Genomic DNA, 20664 nt, shown 5'->3' with positions numbered 1-20664 from the left:
TTCACTCTAGTGCTAGACACATAATGAGGAATCAGGCAATTCCAGACCCACATAATAGATGCCATTAAATGAGTATCAATACAGGGCTAAGAGTCACAGTAGGATTTTCTCAAACTAGAATCAGAGGAAGGCTTCCCAGTAGAAGCAATGCTGAAGCTGAGTTTTTAAAAATGCAAGAATAAAAAAGATGGGAAGAGAAGTTCATGAAGAGGTGCACCATTTATAAGGTCAAAAAAGTGCAAGACTTGAGACCCGCTTAAGGTAATTTACATGATCAATATGAGTAGATCAAACAATAAATAAAAGTTCCCTGTCCTGAAGTGTCTCAAACTGCACTGACACTTCTTAGGTCTTTAGGTGGATACTTCCCTTTTCCTGACCAATAAACACGGCAACAATCTAAACTGTGTCCCCAGTCCCTAACTCTCTTCTAATTCTCAAACTTAGATATGTGCCATGCATGGAATTTCCCAGGCAAGAATACCGGAGTGGTTGACATTTCCACCTCAGAAGGATCTTCCCAATCCAGGGATCTAACCCTTATCTTCTGCCTCTCCTCCACTGGCAGGCGGATACTTTACCACCAAGCTGCCTATATGCAACATTTCTAATTTTGGACATTCGATTGATTGACAATTTAGTACTTATTAAACTTTTAAATTGGCCACACTATACATAATGGTTTCAAATTGTCCACACTAAACATAACACTAAACATATAAAATTTAAAGAGGTGTTCTGTATTTATCTCATTAAATGCTATCATTTTCCATGTTATTTTTCAGACAAAAAACTTTCAGTACTGTTCTCATTTATCAATTTCATAAAATCTTAATAAATCCTATCAACTCTACTTTCAAAATATATTACAAATATGGTCATACTCAACTTCTTAATTTCTTAGAAATAGCTTTCTACCAAGTCTCTCCAAATAATTGGAGAAAAAATTATTCTGGCCTCCAAAAAATTGGCTCTCCTGAAGCTGCCCAAATTGTCCTTTTTAATCTTATTCTGACAGCATCTCTCTTTTGCTCAAAGCTCCTAAATATATTTCAAACATATACTCATATCTTAATGTAACACATTTAATATTTACTGTAACAAGAACCACAATCCTCATTTCATAACTGAAGAAGCTAAGGTTCAGAACAACTAATTCAGTTTCCCAAGTCACATTTTTAAGTGATATACCTAGAGTTGAGTCTAAGTTTGATTTCAAAGTAATTTAATTTCTACATAATAATGTCTCACAATTGGGAGACTGGTTCCCACTATTTACTGTTAGTTTTACCTTGTGGAGGCTTGTTCAGAATCTGAAGGATGACCTTAAATTACTCATAAACACCGAAATTATTTTTCATCCAGTTTGGCAACAGAGGGCAAAAAGCTGCCTTATTAATTGAGGATATAGTTTATTTTGTTTGACTGTCTGTTCATTAACTTCATGGAGTCTTCTGATTATTCAGAAGGTTATTTTTATGTGCAGTATATATTACTTTAATGGAATTCCATGGTGCACAGAGAAAAGAGAAGTTTGTTACGCTGGGAAATGACCAGGAAATTCTATATATACATAGAAGATATCAATTAGTCATTTCGCAGGGAAATTTTTCACAAGTAACTTATTCCTGCTAATGTCAAAAAAAAAAAAATGAATTTGACTTTTTATCCCTTTTCACTGTCATGTTAGCATGGACAGAATAGTTGACTGAGATTTTGAAAAAATTTCCTAACCTTTTTTAAGCCATGCCTTAAGTCTAAGAAAGGACCTTCTGAAAAATTTCTGTCAGTCACTAAGTGGGTAGCATCTTCTTCCCGTTAGGGGTGAAGATCACAAGATATTTCATCCCTTCCAGCTGCAATTATCATTGAGTCTTGGAATTGGCATGTGTCCAGGACTAATTCTTGCTTAATTAATTCACTGTGATTTTCCCCAAAGTTTTAAAGGAAGTCTATATGTAAAGTTATTAATAGGCCAAATCACAAAATTAATGTCAGAAAGGTGCAACGTGGACAAAGAGCTCCAGAATCATGAAATGACTACAAATCAAGAATGAAATATCAACTCAGTCATTTAGCTTTAGTGAAATTATTTGTTATGTGTTTCCCTACCAGCCATGACAAGATTTAATTATCTTAAATTTGCTTTTATATATGTATATAAAATATCCAAAAACACAATTAAATGTATTAAAATTTTATATATAGTAAATAACCCAATTAATTTTTCAAAAAGTTGATGATACCCGCATTTGACCAGCAACCATGCTATAAGTGAGGATACAAGAATTAATAAAATCAGGGGGAAATCATGTAAAACTTTCCCCTGTGTGGATCTTATTTTGTTATAATAGAATCATACAAAAAAGAAGGAGACAATTTTAAGAAAGAAGTTGCAGTTTTATTCCCTGCTTAAAAGACAAGAAATAGGGTATAGTGACAGAAAATAAGAGGGAAAATTCAACTGTGGATAAAGTAATCCAAGATGAGCTTTCTTAAGGTGATGCTCAAGCTGAGTTCGAAAGTATAGGAAGTGACATCCATCAGAGACACTGTTATGGAAATTATACAAATGACCTTATTTATGAAATGGAGCCTGGAAAATTCCATGGACAGAGGAGTGAGGAGGGCTGCAGGCCATGGGACACGACTCAGCACACACACAACATACTCACAGACTCAGAGAATAAACTTATGCTTGTGAGGGTGGGAGAACTTGGGGAAGAGACAGTTAGGGATTTTGGAGCTGACATGTACACACTGCAACATTTTTTCTTTTCCTTTTTTTTTTTTTTTAAATTAGTTGGAGGCTAATTACTTCACAACATTGCAGTGGGTTTTGTCATACATTGACATGAATCAGCCATGGAGTTACATGTATTCCCCATCCCGATCCCCCCTCCCACCTGCCTCTCCACCCGATTCCTCTGGGTCTTCCCAGTGCACCAGGCCCGAGCACTTGTCTCATGCATCCCACCTGGGCTGGTGATCTGTTTCACCATAGATAATATACATGCTGTTCTCTCGAAACATCCCACCCTCGCCTTCTCCCACAGAGTTCAAAAGTCTGTTCTGTACTTCTGTGTCTCTTTTTCTGTTTTGCATTTAGGGTTATCATTACCATCTTTCTAAATCCCATATATATGTGTTAGTATGCTGTAGTGATCTTTATCTTTCTGGCTTACTTCACTCTGTATAATAGGCTCCAGTTTCAACTGCAACATTTAAATTCAATAATCAACAAGGTATTACTGTAGAGCACCGGGAACTCTGCGCAGTGTTACGTGGTAACCTGGGTGAAGGGGAGTCTGGTGGAGAATGGATGCTTGTGTACATAGGCTGAGCTCTTTGCTTTGCTATCACATGAAACTATCACAACATTGCTTATTGGCTACCCTCCAATATAAAAATAAGTTTGTTTGTTTTTAATAAGCCCTGTTACAGCAATTGAAAGTATATAAAAATTAATAAAAGTATTCCACTTCAGAGATGACAGGAGCTATACTTAACACAACTTTAAAATTTTCACAGGAATTTTTATGGCAGTACTATGTTAAAAAAGACTTGTGCCTTCTTGTCTATTCCAGATTTTAATGGGGCAGCTTTTAACCTTTCCATGTTGAGGATGATGTTAGCTGTGCATCTGTCATATATGGACTTTATTATGTCAAGCTACATTCTTTCTATTTCCAATTTGTTGAGAGTTTTTTATGAAATGATGTTGAACGTCTACACGATCATGAAAAACCCGAGAATAAATTAAGAAAATAATTACATTTACAAGAGCACCAAAAAGAATAAAATATTTAGGAATAAATTTAACCAAGGAGACAGTCTTATAAACTGAAAACTACAAAATGTATCTCAGTGATATTATCAAATACACACATACATGGAAAGATATTTATGATCTGGGATATTTAACAGTATTAAGATGTGAATAATACCTCTACATATTATTAAGATGTTAATAATACCTTCAGATTCAGTGCAATCCTTATCAAAATCCCAGAATCATTTTTATAGAAACAGAAAAATTCATACAGAATCTCAAGGACTCCAAATTGCTGAAACAATTTTGAAAGGAAATAGAAAGTTGTAGGTCTCACGTTACCTGATCCTAAAACATATTATACAAAGTTATGGTAATCCCAGCACGACCATTGAAATGAAGATGGACAACATATTAATGGAATAAAATAGATGATCTAGAAATAAAGCTTTATATACATCCTAGATAATTTTCAACAAGAGTGTCAAGAGCATTTGATGGAGAAAGGATAGTATATTGATGCAAAGTGAAAGAGGAAGTCACACAGAAAAACTAATTGTGTGTGACTACATTTGATTGAGACACTTAACTAGTCAAGTTTATAGACAGAAAGTAGAATAGTAGTTGGATGGTGCTTGGTAAGTGGAAACGGGAAATTTTGTTTAATGATTGTGAAATTACAGTTTGACAAGTTGGAAACATTTTGGAGATGACAACCATAATGTTGGCACAACAATATGAATTAAGGTAGTGACACTTTAAAATGGTTAAAACTGTATATTTTGTTATGTGTATTTGACCACGATTTTTAAAAGAAATTGAAGAACTCAGGTGACCTCATTAATTGGTTTATGATATGAACATAAACTATAGCACGAAAGCCCAAACTGTCTGCAAATATCATTGGCTTTAGATACACCTGGGTTTAAGAGGTAAATATGTCAATCTAATGACAAAACAACTAAATTAAAATCTCTATTTTTTAATAATTTTATTTTTAATTTATTTATTTACTTCAATTGGAGGATAATTCTTTTACAGTATTGTGATAGCCTCTGCTGCATACTTGTGTCCCCTCCCTCCGGAACCCCCCACCCTCTCCCCCCCATCCATCCAGGTTCGCGCAGAGCACTGGCTTGGGTTCCCTGTGTCACACATCAAACTCCCTCTGGTTATCATTTTACATATGGTAAGGTATGTGTTTCAATGCGATTCTCTCAAGTCATCCCACTCTCTCCTTCTTCCACTGAGTCCAAACATCTGTTCTCTATGACTGTCTCCATTGCTGCCCTTCACACAGGATCATCAGTACTGTCTTTCTAGATTCCATATATATACTTTAATTCATGATATCTATTCTGCCTTACTTCACTCTTATAATAGGCTCTAGGTTAATCCACCTCATTAGAACGGACTTAAATGTGTTCCTTTTTATAACTGAGTGATTATTCTGTTGGGCATATATACTACAGCTTTCTGATCCATTCATCTGCCAATGGACATCTAGGAATCCAATGACAAAACTAGTAAATTAAAATTTCTGCTTTTTAATATTTAATATCTATTTTATATTGGAGTATAGCTGACCAACAATATTAGCTTCGGGTGTTCAGCAAAGTGAGGGAGCTATACATGTATGTGAACCTATCCTCTTTCAATTCTTTTCCCAGTTAGGTTATTATAGGATGCTGAATAGAGTTCCCTGTGCTATATACGGTAGATCCTTGTTGGTTACCAATTTTAAATATACTAGTGTGTACTGTCAATACCCAAGTATTATATAATCAACTCAACCAACATTGAGTATCTACCATAGGCCAGGCATTGTTCTAAATACTCAGGATTCACCAATAAAGCAGACCAGATAAAGGGAGAGTTTGGAGTCTCAAAATCAGATTTTAGGTGCAAGATAGCAAACATTTTTGAAGTATTTTGTGCTCCTCCAGAATAGTTCAGATTGACTGGTTATGCAGGGGAAGAGGGCATTTTATAATGTGAAACTTCCTCCCTACAAAGCCATGGGAATATGCACCCAGTTTACATACCACAGATTGGACATCGACTCCACTCTGCAGAGACACCAAAGTGACTGATGAAACACTGGGTGAGATGGGTTTATGCTCAGAGTAGCACAGAATAATTATGCTACATGGAAGCATGATGACTTAAATAGAAACTGTAATGAGTCATAGTAAATAAACATTTGCAGTTCAAAAAAATTTAGAACTGTATTATCGCAAACTCTTTTTTTCAATATTCCGTGCCTAGGTTTTTTGTTTGTTTGTTTGTTTGTTTATTATTGGTGTGGTTTTTATGTGTGTGGCTATGTGGTATAGCCTGTGGGATTCTAGTTCTCCTAGCAGGGACTGAACACAGGCCCTTGGCAATGAAAGTATGTAGTCCCAACTTTTGGACTGGCAGGGAATTTCCAAGTTCTAATTCTGACAGTAAATAAAATTTAGCTACCAACTGGGTAATACATAAAACTAAGTACAATTTTAAATCAGCATGCTTTTGTTAAGTAGTGTGCGGTTGTCTTCAATCATAAAATTCTATTTTCTCTTTTTCCATTTTAAAGACAAACTCACTTTTTATTACTATGATCTTTGCCTAAAGTCACTTTTTCATCCCAGAACTTCCTCATAGCATTTTCACATCCAAATTTCTGAGGGTGAAGTGTAAGTTTAACAAGGGACTTATTATGATATAAAATGTACCCAAGGCTTCCACACAAATGCACAAATAAGCAAGGCACAAACATTAAGATGACCACAGTGATGGGAGACACGGGTGGGGAGGACTTTGTTTTTTTTTTTTTTTATCTCTATTTTTATTTTATTTTATTTTATTATTTTTATTATTATTATTATTATTATTATTATTATTATTTTCCAGTGGGTTTTGTCATACATTGATATGAATCAGCCATGGATTTACATGTATTCCCAATCCCGATCCCCCCTCCCACCTCCCTCTCCACCCGATTCCTCTGGGTCTTCCCAGTGCACCAGGCCGGAGCACTTGTCTCATGCATCCCACCTGGGCTGGTGATCTGTTTCACCATAGATAGTATACATGCTGTTCTTTTGAAATATCCCACGCTCACATTCTCCCACAAAGTTCAAAAGTCTGTTCTGTATTTCTGTGTCTCTTTTTCTGTTTTGCATATAGGGTTATCGTTATCACCTTTCTAAATTCCATATATATGTGTTAGTATGCTGTAATGTTCTTTATCTTTCTGGCTTACTTCACTCTGTATAATGGGCTCCAGCTTCATCCATCTCATTAGGACTGGTTCAAATGAATTCTTTTTAATGGCTGAGTAATATTCCATGGTGTATATGTACCACAGCTTCCTTATCCATTCATCTGCTGATGGGCATCTAGGTTGCTTCCATGTCCTGGCTATTATAAACAGTGCTGCGATGAACATTGGGGTGCACGTGTCTCTTTCAGATCTGGTTTCCTCAGTGTGTATGCCCAGAAGTGGGATTGCTGGGTCACATGGCAGTTCTATTTCCAGTTTTTTAAGAAATCTCCACACTGTTCTCCATAGCGGCTGTACTAGTTTGCATTCCCACCAACAGTGTAAGAGGGTTCCCTTTTCTCCACACCCTCTCCAGCATTTATTGCTTGTAGACTTTTGGATAGCAGCCATCCTGACTGGCGTGTAATGGTACCTCATTGTGGTTTTGATTGGCATTTCTCTAATAATGAGTGATGTTGAGCATCTTTTCATGTGTTTGTTAGCCATCTGTATGTCTTCTTTGGAGAAATGTCTGTTTAGTTCTTTGGAGGACTTTGTATGGAGCAAACTGTTCTTAATAGCACGGCTGTATAATAATGATCTTTAATTGCAATGATCATAAACTCTTTGAAGAAAGAGGATTTTTTTCCTTTTAAAGAAAAAATTTAAAATCAGAATCAAATTTTAAAATAACTTCTGCACTCTAAGGAAATGGAACCTGCTGTCAAATGACTCACTTCATGGTAGATGGTGCACTTATTTAATATGAGATATGATGTTTCTTCTCCACAGCTTCTTCATAGCATAAGTTAGCTCAGAACTTCTTAGACTGTAGATTAATGGGTTCAGCATGGGTGTTATGACGGTGAAAAACACGCTCAATAATTTGTTGAGGGGGAACGTCTTAGCAGGTCTGACATACATGAAAATGCAGGGAACAAAGAAGCAGACAACCACAGTGATGTGGGAACCACAGGTCTGGAGGGCTTTCCGCCTCCCTTCCTGACTCAGGTTCTTCAGAGAGTGCAGGATGACTCCGTAGGAGACGAGTAACAGCAGAAACACAAGAGTGCAGATCAGTCCTCCATTGGCCAACACTAAGATGCCGATGATATAGGTGTCAGTACAGACGAGTTCCAATAATGGATACATGTCACACGTATAGTGATCAATGACATTGGGGCCACAGAATGGGAGCCCATAAACAGTGCTGAGTTGAATCACTGAGTGCAGAAAACCTCCAACCCAGGACACCACCAGCAACACAACACACACCCTCTGCCTCATGATCACCAGATAATGCAAGGGCTTACAGATGGCCACATAGCGGTCATAGGCCATCACCAGCAGAAGGAAGACCCCTGATCCAGCAAAAAGGTGCTCTGCAAACAGTTGGGTCATACAGGAGTCAAAGGATATGTTTTTTCCCCCAAATAACAACTCTGAAATCAATCTGGGAGTGATAGAAGTGGAGTAAGTGACATCCATACATGATAAGCTACCAAGAAAAAAGTACATCGGTGAGTTCAGGGTCTCACTGACAGCTATAGTCACTATAATAAGAAGGTTGCCCACCAGAGTCAAAAGGTAGATGAACAGGAACAAAACAGAAAGGACTTTCTGCTCCTTTGGATTCTGTGTGAGACCCAGAAGGACAAAGTAGGTTACATTATTTCTTGATTCCATCTAATCTGGACAGGAGCTGACTTCACATATTAAAGCAGTTTACTTAAAAAAAAAAAAAAAAAAAACAAGCGGGATAACACTTAAAGGGTGAAAATGCTCAAATGTATAAGAATTTTTTAATTTATTCATTCATTGGAAGAACGTCAACAGAACATCTATTTGTGTCTAATGTGTCATAGAAATTTTGATTACCAAGTTGAATAAGGCTTAGTTGTTTTTTGTTTCTTCGTTGTTTAACCTCAGTGATATGACACAGAACCAATAAAAACAAACAATTCCTGACACCTGTATGAGGTTAAATTCACACATTAAATTCACACAGTGCTGAGGAGTTAGAATATAGGAGTATATCAAGTGAGTATCACAGAAGACTTTCAAGCGGAAGTAATGCTTCAGCTGAGGGTAAAAAATAATTGAAAGTATAAAGAAATAAAGAAAGCCATGAAGAGGGGCAGCATTTATAAAGACACAAAGTATAATGCATGAGACACTCAGGGTAACACGCACTGTCAGGGCGGGCAGATGAAACACTCAGGGTAACACACACTATCAGGGCGGGCAGATGAAACACTCAAGGTAACACACACTATCAGGGCGGGCAGATGAAACACTCAGGGTAACACACACTGTCAGGGTGGGCAGATGAAACACTCAAGGTAACACACACTGTCAGGGCAGGCAGATGAAACACTCAAGGTAACACACACTATCAGGGCAGGCAGATGAGACACTCAGGGTAACACACACACTGTCAGGGTGGGCAGATGAAACACTCAGGGTAACACACACTGTCAGGGTGGGCAGATGAAACACTCAAGGTAACACACACTGTCAGGGCGGGCAGATGAGACACTCAGGGTAACACACACTATCAGGGCGGGCAGATGAAACACTCAAGGTAACACACACTGTCAGGGTGGGCAGATGAAACACTCAAGGTAACACACACTGTCAGGGTGGGCAGATGAAACACTCAAGGTAACACACACTGTCAGGGCGGGCAGATGAGACACTCAGGGTAACACACACTATCAGGGCGGGCAGATGAAACACTCAAGGTAACACACACTGTCAGGGCGGGCAGATGAAACACTCAAGGTAACACACACTGTCAGGGTGGGCAGATGAAACACTCAAGGTAACACACACTATCAGGGCGGGCAGATGAAACACTCAAGGTAACACACACTATCAGGGCGGGCAGATGAGACACTCAGGGTAACACACACACTGTCAGGGTGGGCAGATGAAACACTCAAGGTAACACACACTGTCAGGGTGGGCAGATGAAGCACTCAAGGTAACACACACTATCAGAGTGGGCAGATGAAACACTCAGGGTAACACACACTATCAGGCGGGCAGATGAAACACTCAGGGTAACATACACTGTCAGGGCGGGCAGATGAGACACTCAGGGTAACACACACTGTCAGGGCGGGCAGATGAGACACTCAGGGTAACACACACTGTCAGGGCGGGCAGATGAGACACTCAGGGTAACACACACTATCAGGGCGGGCAGATGAAACACTCAAGGTAACACACACTGTCAGGGTGGGCAGATGAAACACTCAAGGTAACACACACTGTCAGGGTGGGCAGATGAAACACTCAAGGTAACACACACTATCAGGGCGGGCAGATGAAACACTCAAGGTAACACACACTATCAGGGCGGGCAGATGAGACACTCAGGGTAACACACACACTGTCAGGGTGGGCAGATGAAACACTCAAGGTAACACACACTGTCAGGGTGGGCAGATGAAGCACTCAGGGTAACACACACTATCAGGGTGGGCAGATGAAACACTCAAGGTAACACACACTATCAGGGCGGGCAGATGAAACACTCAGGGTAACACACACTATCAGGGCAGGCAGATGAAACACTCAAGGTAACACACACTGTCAGGGTGGGCAGATGAAACACTCAAGGTAACACACACTGTCAGGGTGGGCAGATGAAACACTCAAGGTAACACACACTATCAGAGTGGGCAGATGAAACACTCAGGGTAACACACACTATCAGGCGGGCAGATGAAACACTCAGGGTAACATACACTGTCAGGGCGGGCAGATGAGACACTCAGGGTAACACACACTGTCAGGGCGGGCAGATGAGACACTCAGGGTAACACACACTGTCAGGGCGGGCAGATGAGACACTCAGGGTAACACACACCGTCAGGGCGGGCAGATGAGACACTCAGGGTAACACACACTGTCAGGGCGGGCAGATGAGACACTCAGGGTAACACACACTGTCAGGGCGGGCAGATGAGACACTCAGGGTAACACACACTGTCAGGGCGGGCAGATGAGACACTCAGGGTAACACACACTGTCAGGGCGGGCAGATGAACGTGTGAATAGATGAGTCCCTCATCCTGAACTGTCTCTGACCTCACTGACACTGCCTTGGTCTGTAGGTGGATATTTCCCTTTGTCGATCAATAAATTAGAACGCAGAAGTCTAATTTTGTATCTCCAGTCCTTACCTTTCCCCTAAATTTCAAATGTTTATTTGCAATATCTCTAGTTTTGAAACCCAACTGAATAGCACTTTGATATTTATAAAACATAACTTCTAAACTTTCCACAATAAACATGTGCATTTTCTAAATAAAATTTAAAGAGCATTCCTTATTTATCTCATTAAATACTATAATTTTCATGTTAGTGTTCAGAAACAAAATTTCAGTGCTCTTTACTCATTTGTCACTCTCATGAAACGTACATAAATCCTACTAACTCTACTTTCAGAATATATCACAAATCTGATCATTCCCTACTTCTTAATCTCTTCTTGTTCCACGGTAACAGCTTCCTGCTGTCTCTCCCCATTTATACTGGCCTCAAAAGTCAGTTCTCTGCTGCAGCCCAAACTGTCCTTCTTAACCTTCTTCTGAAACCATCACTCTACTTCTCCAGACTCCTACAGTATGTTCCAATCACTCACTCATAGTTTAATATAACACATTTTATATTTCCAGTAGCAAGAACTGTAATCCTTAGTTCATAAGTAAAGAACTTAAGGTTCAGAATATCTAATTCATTTTCTCAAGTACACATTTTTAAGTCATATACCTAGAATTGATTTTGTTTGGTTGATTTTAAAGTAATTTATTTTCTTATATAAGAAAGAAGGTCTCACAACTGTGAGCTTGGTTCCCACTATTTAATGTTAGTCTTACCTTCTGGAGGCTTGTTCAGAACCTGAAGAATATCTTGAAGTTACTCATCAACACTTGGAATTATTTTTCATCCAGTTTGACAAACAGGACAAAAGGCCACTTTATTACTTGAGCATATAGTTTATTTGACTGTCCGTCCATTTACTTCATGGAGTCTTCTGATTATTCAGGTCATTTTTAACTGCAATGTAGATTATTTGAAAGCAATTCCATGGTGCACACCCTGCAAAACAAGTTTATTGCATTAGGAAATATATCAAAATGACCAGCCAATACTACATATACATAGAAGGGATCAACTAGTTATTTGGCAGGGAAATTTTTCACAAGTAACTTCTTTCCTCCTAACTTCAAAAATAAAAATAGCATTTGACTGTTCAGTTCTTTTCACTCTGTCATATTAACATGACCAAACTAGTTGAGATTTTGAAAAACATTCCTGTGGCTCTTTTTAAGTCATGCTATAAGTCTAAGAAAGGACCTCCTGAAATTTTTATGGCAGCTACTAAGTGAATAACATTTTCTCCCTATTAGGGGTGAAGATCACGGGCTATTTCATCCCTTCCAGCTGCAATTATCACTGGGTCTTGGAATGTGTCCAAGGCTGATTCTTGTTTAATTAATTCACTGGGATTTTCCTCAAAGGATTTCAAGAACATCTATAGGGGGTTCATCGAAAAAGCAAGAGAGTTCCAGAAAAACATCTATTTTGGCTTTATTGACTATGCCAAAGCCTTTGACTGTGTGGATCACAATAAACTGTGGAAAATTCTGAAAGAGATTGGAATACCAGACCACCTGACCTACCTCTTGAGAAACCTGCATGCAGGTCAGGAAGCAACAGTTAGAACAACAGACTGGTTCCAAATAGGAAAAGAAGTACATCAAGGCTGTATATTGTCACCCTGCTTATTTAACTTATATGCAGAGTACATCATGAGAAACGCTGGGCTGGAAGAAGCACAAACTGGAATCAAGATTGCCGGGAGAAATATCAATAATTCAGATATGCAGATGACACCACCCTTATGGCAGAAAGTGAAGAAGTACTGAAGAACCTCTTGATAAAAGTGAGAGAGGAGAGTGAAAAAGTTGGCTTAAAGCTCAACATTCAGAAAACTAAGATCATGGTATGTGGTCCCATCACTTCATGGCAAATAGATGGGGAAACAGTGGAAACAATGGCTGACTTTATTTTTCTGGCTACAAAATCACTGCAGATGGTGACTGCAGCCATGAAATTAAAGGACGCTTGCCCCTTGAAAGAAAAGTTATGGCCAACCTAGACAGCATATTAAAAAGCAGAGATTATTTGTCAACAAATGTCCATCTAGTCAAGGTTATGGTTTTTCCAGTGGTCATGTTTGGATGTGAGAGTTGGACTATAAAGAAAGCTGAGTGCTGAAGAATTGATGTTTTGAACTGTGGTGTTGGAGAAGACTCTTGAGAGTCCCTTGGACTGCAAGGAGATCCAACCAGTCCATCCTAAAGGAGATCAGTCCTGGGTGTTCATTGGAAGGACTGATGTTGAAGCTGAAACTCCAATCTTTTGGCCACCTCATGCTGAGAGCTGAATCATTTGAAAAGAGCCTGATGCTGGGAAAGATTGAGGGCAGGAGGAGAAGGGATGACAGAGGATGAGATGTGGATGGCATCACCGACTCAGTGGACATGGGTTTGGGTAAACTCCGGTAGCATTACATATTCAACTCAACCAACATTGAGTATCTACCATAGGCCAGGCATTGTTCTAAGTACTCAGGATTCACCAATAAACAAAGCAGATAAGATAAAGGGAGAGTTTGAAGTCTCAAAATCAGATTTTAGGTGCAAGATAGCAAACATTTTTGAAGTATTTTGTGCTCCTCCAGAATAGTTCAGATTGACTGGTTATTCAGGGGAAGAGGGCATTTTATAATCTGAAACTTCCTTCCCTACAAAGCAGTATGAATGTACACTCAGATTACACACCACAGATTGGACTTCAACTCCACTCTGCAGAGACACCAAAGTGACTGATGAAACACTGGGTGAGATGGGTTTACGCTCAGAGTGGCAGATAATAATTATGCTACATGGAAGCGTGATGACTTAAATAGAAACTGTAATGAGTCATAGTAAACATTTGCATTTCAAAAAATTTTTAGAACTGTATTATAACAAACTATTTTTTTTCAATATTCCTTGCCTAGGTTTTTTGTCTGTCTGTTTGTTTGTTTTGGTGTGTCTTTTTATGTGTGTGGCTGTGTGGGTAATCTTGAGTGATTCTAGTTCTTCTATCAGGGGCTGAACATAGGCCCTTGGCAATGAAAGTGTGTAGTCCCAACCTCTGGACTGGCAGGGAATTTCCAAATCCTAACTAATTCTGACAGTAAATAAAAGTTAACTACCAAATGGGTAATACATAAAACTAAATATAATTGTATAATGGTAAATAACTCTCTATTTGGAACTTGCCTCTATGTGCCTATATGTCAAAATCAACATGCTTTTAAGTAGTGTAGAGTTGTCTTCAATCATCAAATTGCATTTTCTCATATAGATCAATGGAATAAAATAGAAAGCCCAGAGATAAATCCACACACCTATGGGCACCTTATCTTTGACAAAGGAGGCAAGACTATACAATGGAGAAAAGACAATTGCTTTAACAAGTGGTGCTGGGAAAACTGGTCAACCACTTGTAAAAGAATGAAACTAGAACACTTTCTAACACCATACACAAAAATAAACTCAAAATGGATTAAAAACATAAATGTAAGACCAGAAACTATAAAACTCCTAGAGGAAACATAGGCAAAAAAATCTCTGACATAAACCACAGCAGGATCCTCTATAACTCACCTCCCAGAGTAATGGAAATAAAGGCAAAAATAAACAAATGGGACCTAATTAAATTTAAAAGGTTTTGCACAATGAAGGAAACTATAAGCAAGGTGAAAAGACAGTCTTCAGAATGGGAAAAAAAGAATAGCAAACGAAGCAACTGACAAAGAATTAATCTCAAAAATATACAAGCAGTTCATGCAGCTCCATACCAGAAAAATAAACGACCCTATCACAAAATGGGCCAAAGAGCTAAGCAGACATTTCTCCAAAGAAGACATACAGATGGCTAACAAACACATGAAAAGATGTTCAGCATCGCTTATTGTCAGAGAAATGCAAATCAAAACCACAATGAGGTACCATCTCAAGCCGGTCAGAATGGCTGCTATCCAAAAGTCTACCAGCAATAAATGCTGGAGAGGGTGTGGAGAAAAGGGAACCCTCTTACACTGTTGGTGGGAATGCAAACTAGTACAGCCACTATGGAGAATAGTCTGGAGATTCCTTAAAAAACTGGAAATAGAACTGCCATATGACCTAGCAATCCCACTGCTGGGCATACACACCGAGGAAATCAGAATTGAAAGAGACGCATGTACACCAATATTCATCACAGCACTGTTTACAATAGCTAGGACATGGAAGCAACCTAGATGTCCACTGACAGACAAATGGATAAGAAAGCTGTGGTACGTATACACAATATAATAGTACTCAGCTATTAAAAAGAGTGCATTTGAATCAGTTCTAATGAGATGGATGAAACTGGAGGCTATTATACAGAGTGAAGTAAGCCAGAAACAAAAACACCAATACAATATATTGACACCAATCCAATATATTGGAATTTAGAAAGATGGTAACAATGACCCTATATGCAAGACAGCAAAAGAGATGCAGATGTAAAGAACAGACTTTTGGACTCTGTGGGAGAAGGCGAGGGTGGGATGATTTGAGAGAATAGCTTTGAAACATGTATATCATCATATGTGAAATAGATCATCAGTCTAGGTTCGATGCATGAGACAGGGTGCTCAGGGCTGGTGCACTGGGATGACCCTGAGGGATGGGATGGGGAGGGAGGTGGGAGGGTGTTCAGGATGGGGAACACATGTACACCCATGGCTGATTCATGTCAAGGTATGGCAAAAACCACTACAATATTGTAAAGTAATTAGCTATCAATTAAAATAAATAAATATATTAAAAATAAAATAAAAATTGTGTTTTCTCTTTTCCATTTTAAAGACAAACTCACTTTTTATTGTTATGATTATTTCCCAAAGTCACTTTATCATCCCAGAACTTCCTCATAGCATTTTCACGTCTAAATTTCTGAGCTTGAAGTTTAAGAAGTTTAACAAAGGCCTTATCATGATATAAAATGTACCCAAGCCTTGGATACAAATACACGAATAAGCAGGGCATGAAAACTAAGATGACCATAGTGATGTGAGAGACACAGGTGGAGAGAACTTTGCATCTCCCCTCCAAGCTATGTCTCTAGGGAGGACAAGATGACCACATAAGAGACCAACAAGGGAAAATATTTTAATGGATAAATGAACCAATGATTGGCATCAACAGAGTTCAAGGATGTGAATTCCATGCAGACAAGTTTCAACAAAGGGTTTAAGGCACACAAGAATGGTCTTTGACATTGAACCACAGACAGGCAGCCACACTATGAAGACCTGTGTGGTTTTAAGTACAGCCTTCCCATTCCTGTTACTTAAAAAAGGAAGCCACATCCCTGTCACTCATGATGGTTTCACAGGACCGGGTTTTGCAGATGGTCACATAGTGCTCACTGGCTGCCAGTATGGACAGGAAGATCTCAGGAACGAAAGATGCTCAGCAAAGACACTAGTCCTGGACTTCCTGAAGGAGATGATTTTTTTCTTACAGCAAGTGTCAATTGGTATTTCAGATGTCATAGACGAAGAACAGCAGATGTCCACAAGGGACAGAAATACAAGCAGGAACTGTAATTCCTGCTTTGCCCAAATTTACAAAAGGTGACTTTTCACTGACAACATCTTTTCATACCTGGGTCACAGTTTATACCCTGAAGACATCAACTCCTCTAAAACGACCCTTCTTAAAGTGAATCTTATTGAAATTAATAACTGAATATTATTTTGTGACTAAACTATTTTAAATTTATTTTAACTTCATTTTAAACTCCGAGGAGGCAATGGCAACCCACTCCAGTACTCTTGCCTGGAGAATCCCATGGAGGGAGGAGCCTGGTAGGCTGCAGTCCATGGTGTCACTAAGAGTTAGGCACGACTGAGCAACTTCACTTTCACTTTTCACTTTCATGCATTGGAGAAGGGAATGGCAACCCACTCCAGTATTCTTGCCTGGAGAACCCAAGGGACAGGGGAGTCTGGTGGGCTGCCGTCTATGGGGCTGCACAGAGTCGGACATGAGTGAAGCGACTTAGCAGCAGCAGTATTTTAAACTATATTATTAATCTTATTTATATTCAATTTTTTATTTTATTTGTAATAATTTGGAACAGAGATATACAAGCCTAGGCATACCTCTGAAAAAGAATAGTAATGAAGGACTGCTAGTCTCTTTACTTATCAAAATGTGTTATATATCATGGCAATTATATTATGTGCCAATCTGCACATGAGTAAAGAGATCAATGAAAAAGAATTGCGTCTTGAATTAGATCCAAATACATAGGACTTCAGGATACAATAGTCAGGATTTTACATCAATGGCAAAAAGATATTTACATGACCATTTAAAAGAAACCTAAAATTTAGAGAAACAACTAAAAATTGAATCAATATTTATCTCCTACAGCAAAATTAATTCAAGACAAGTCAAAAGTTTCCATATGATATCAAAAATGTTTTAAAAATTAAATACTAAAAAAAAATTGAAGAAGTGTCACAAATGAAATGAGAAAATTCTTCTTAAGCAATATACAAAAAAACTGAATATAAACTATAAAAATATTACATACAAAAAGCACTCTACATAGGATAGAAATTTAAGAACATACAACCAGAAAATATTAATTATATATACAATATAAAAGAGATCATTTCTTTAATATATGATCTCATAAAAATAAAATATTGAATGAAGTAAGACACACATATAAAATATCCACCAAAAAATAATTACAACTCAAGTTAAATGTATTGAATGTTGCCCAGTTAAATTATATCAAGAGGGTAGCAAAGTATAAACATAACTTAAATCAGTTGTTATAACTATTTATCAGATACTGGTCTCGAAAATATGGACAAATGAATTCTCACTGACAGTGGACAAGACTGTAGTTGTTATACAACCTCCAGAAAAATAGTTTATTAATAACTATCAGTATCAACATTTTAAATGCATATGTTACCTCATCATTGATTCAAATATCAAAACAACAATTTTATGCCTAGGAAATCATATTTGCACATATTCAAAAACATATTTATTTGAAAACTGTCATAAAAAAGTTTAAAAGCACATGAAAAGGAATGGGCATATGAATTTTAATATAAATTTATAAGAAGCATTGTGAAATATGAGAAAGTTAAGGGATATGTTTGAGCTGGTATTGAAATATCTTTAAGACGTGGCATAGTAAAAGCAAGTGTGATATACATAGAAAAAGCAAATATATATATGGCAAATAAACTGGCATTTGCAAATATTTTTACTAAATGAAAATTAAGAAAAAAAATTAGATTCTACCTCTTAGAGTGAAGATTGGAAAATATTGAGAGAAAAAGGAGAAATTTGTTTGACACTTCACCCCATATTATTTGGTTTTATTTATGTTGTTTATTATTACCTATTTTACTTCAATTTTCTTGTGAACACTAACAGTATTAAAGTAAAAAATTTGGGTATAATGCAACTGAAATATACTAACAAGTAATATATAGAATTAAATATTTTAAATTGTAAAAATTAAAAAGTTTACTTAAATTACAAGATGCTAAATAAAAATTATCTTGTCTCTGAAAAAGAGTAAAAAAGCTAAATGCATAAACTGATTAAAAATCAGTGTTACTGTATAATACTTTTCCCACTTAATCATTATTTATTATTAACTCCTTACCATGCACACATTACACATTTCTAGGTACAGTGATAAAGAAGTAATTATGGGCCTTACATTCTAGTATGGAGGAAACTGTTATTAATAGCACAGCTGTATAATTGTAATCTTTAATTGAAATTATCATAAACTCTTTGAAGACAGAGAATTTTTTCTTTTTAAAGAAAAAATTTTAAATCAAAATCAAATTTTAAAATGACTTCTGCATTCTAAGGAAATGGAACCTGCTGTCAAGTGACTCCCTTCATGGTAGATGATGCATTTATTTAATATGAGATATGATGTTTCTTCTCCAGAGCTTCTTCATAGCATTAGTCAACTCAGAATTTCTTAGACTGTAGATTAATGGGTTCAGCATGGGGGTTATGATTGTATAAAACACACTCACAGATTTGTCAGTGGGGAAGGTCTTAGCAGGTCTTGCATACATGAAAATACAGGGAACAAAGAAGCAGACAACCACGGTGATGTGGGAACCACAGGTCTGGAGGGCTTTCCGCCTCCCTTCCTGACTCAGGTTCTTCAGAGAGTGTAGGATGACTCCATAGGACACGAGTAAGAGCAGAAACACAAGAGTGCAGATCAGTCCTCCATTGGCCAACACTAAGATGCCGATGATATAGGTGTCAGTACAGACGAGTTCCAATAATGGATACATGTCACACATATAGTGATCAATGACATTGGGGCCACAGAATGGGAGCCAAGAAATAGTGCTAAGTTGAATAATTGAGTGCAGAAAACCTCCAACCCAGGACACCACCAGCAACACAACACAAACCTTCTGCCTCATGATCACCAGATAATGCAAGGGCTTACAGATGGCCACATAGCGGTCATAGGCCATCACCAGCAGAAGGAAGACCCCTGATCCAGCAAAAAAGTGCTCCGTAAACAGCTGAGTCATACAGAAGTCAAAGGATATGCTTTTTCCCCCAAATAATAACTCTGAAATCAATCTGGGAGTGATAGAAGTGGAGTAAGTGACATCCATACATGATAAGCTAGCAAGAAAAAAGTACATCGGTGAGTTCAGGGTCTCACTGACAGCTATAGTCACTATAATAAGAAGGTTGCCCACCAGAGTCAAGAGATATATGAACAGGAACAAAACAAAAAGGACTTTCTGCTCCTTTGGATTCTGTGTGAGACCCAGAAGGACAAAGTAGGTTACATTATTTCTTGATTCCATCTAATCTGGACAGGAGCTGACTTCACATATTAAAGCAGTTTACCTAAAAAAAAACAAAAAAACAAAAAAACAAAAAAACAAGGGGGGGAAACACTTAAAGGGGGAAAAGTGCTCAAATGTATAAGAATAATCTTTTATTTATCCATTCATTGGAAGAGCGTTTATAGAACATCTATTTGTGTCTAATGTATCATAGACATTTTGATTACCAAATTGAATAAGGCATAGTTCTTTTTTCTGTTTTTGTTTGTTTGTTTGTTTTAACCTCAGTGATATGACACAGAATGAAAAAGCAAGCAATTCCAGACACATGTATTAAGTTCCATTAAATTCACACAGTGCTGAAGAGTCAGAATATAGGAATGCACCAAATGGGTACCACAGAAGACTTTCAAGAGGAAGCAGCACTTGAGCTGAGTGTATAAAAGAATTGAAAGTATAAAGAAATAGGAAGAGAAAGCCATGAAAAGGTGTAGCACTTATAGACACGATGTATGATATATGAGACACACTTAAGGTAATACACGTAATCAATACGGGTAGATGAATGAGTGAATAGAAGATCCTTGTCCTGAACTGTCTCTAACCTCACTGACACTTCTTATGTCTTTAGGTGCATATTTCCCTTTTCTGACCAATAAGTTGGAC

The 20664-nt window shown here is 37.8% G+C and overlaps 2 protein-coding genes across 2 annotated transcripts; both read right to left on the bottom strand.

Moving 5' to 3' along the window:
* Window positions 1-7775: 7775 nt before the first annotated feature.
* LOC122449709 (olfactory receptor 4A47-like) lies at window positions 7776-8705 on the bottom strand. The gene has a single exon (XM_043481627.1). It carries the CDS (start codon window positions 8703-8705, stop codon window positions 7776-7778), a length of 930 nt encoding a protein of 309 aa, XP_043337562.1.
* Window positions 8706-19086: 10381 nt separating this feature from the next.
* LOC122450193 (olfactory receptor 4A47-like) lies at window positions 19087-20016 on the bottom strand. The gene has a single exon (XM_043482412.1). It carries the CDS (start codon window positions 20014-20016, stop codon window positions 19087-19089), a length of 930 nt encoding a protein of 309 aa, XP_043338347.1.
* Window positions 20017-20664: the final 648 nt, after the last annotated feature.

The sequence above is a fragment of the Cervus canadensis genome, chromosome 11 (assembly GCF_019320065.1).
Source record: "Cervus canadensis isolate Bull #8, Minnesota chromosome 11, ASM1932006v1, whole genome shotgun sequence".
NCBI lineage: Eukaryota > Metazoa > Chordata > Mammalia > Artiodactyla > Cervidae > Cervus > Cervus canadensis.
This window is presented reverse-complemented; position numbering and strand designations above follow the sequence as displayed.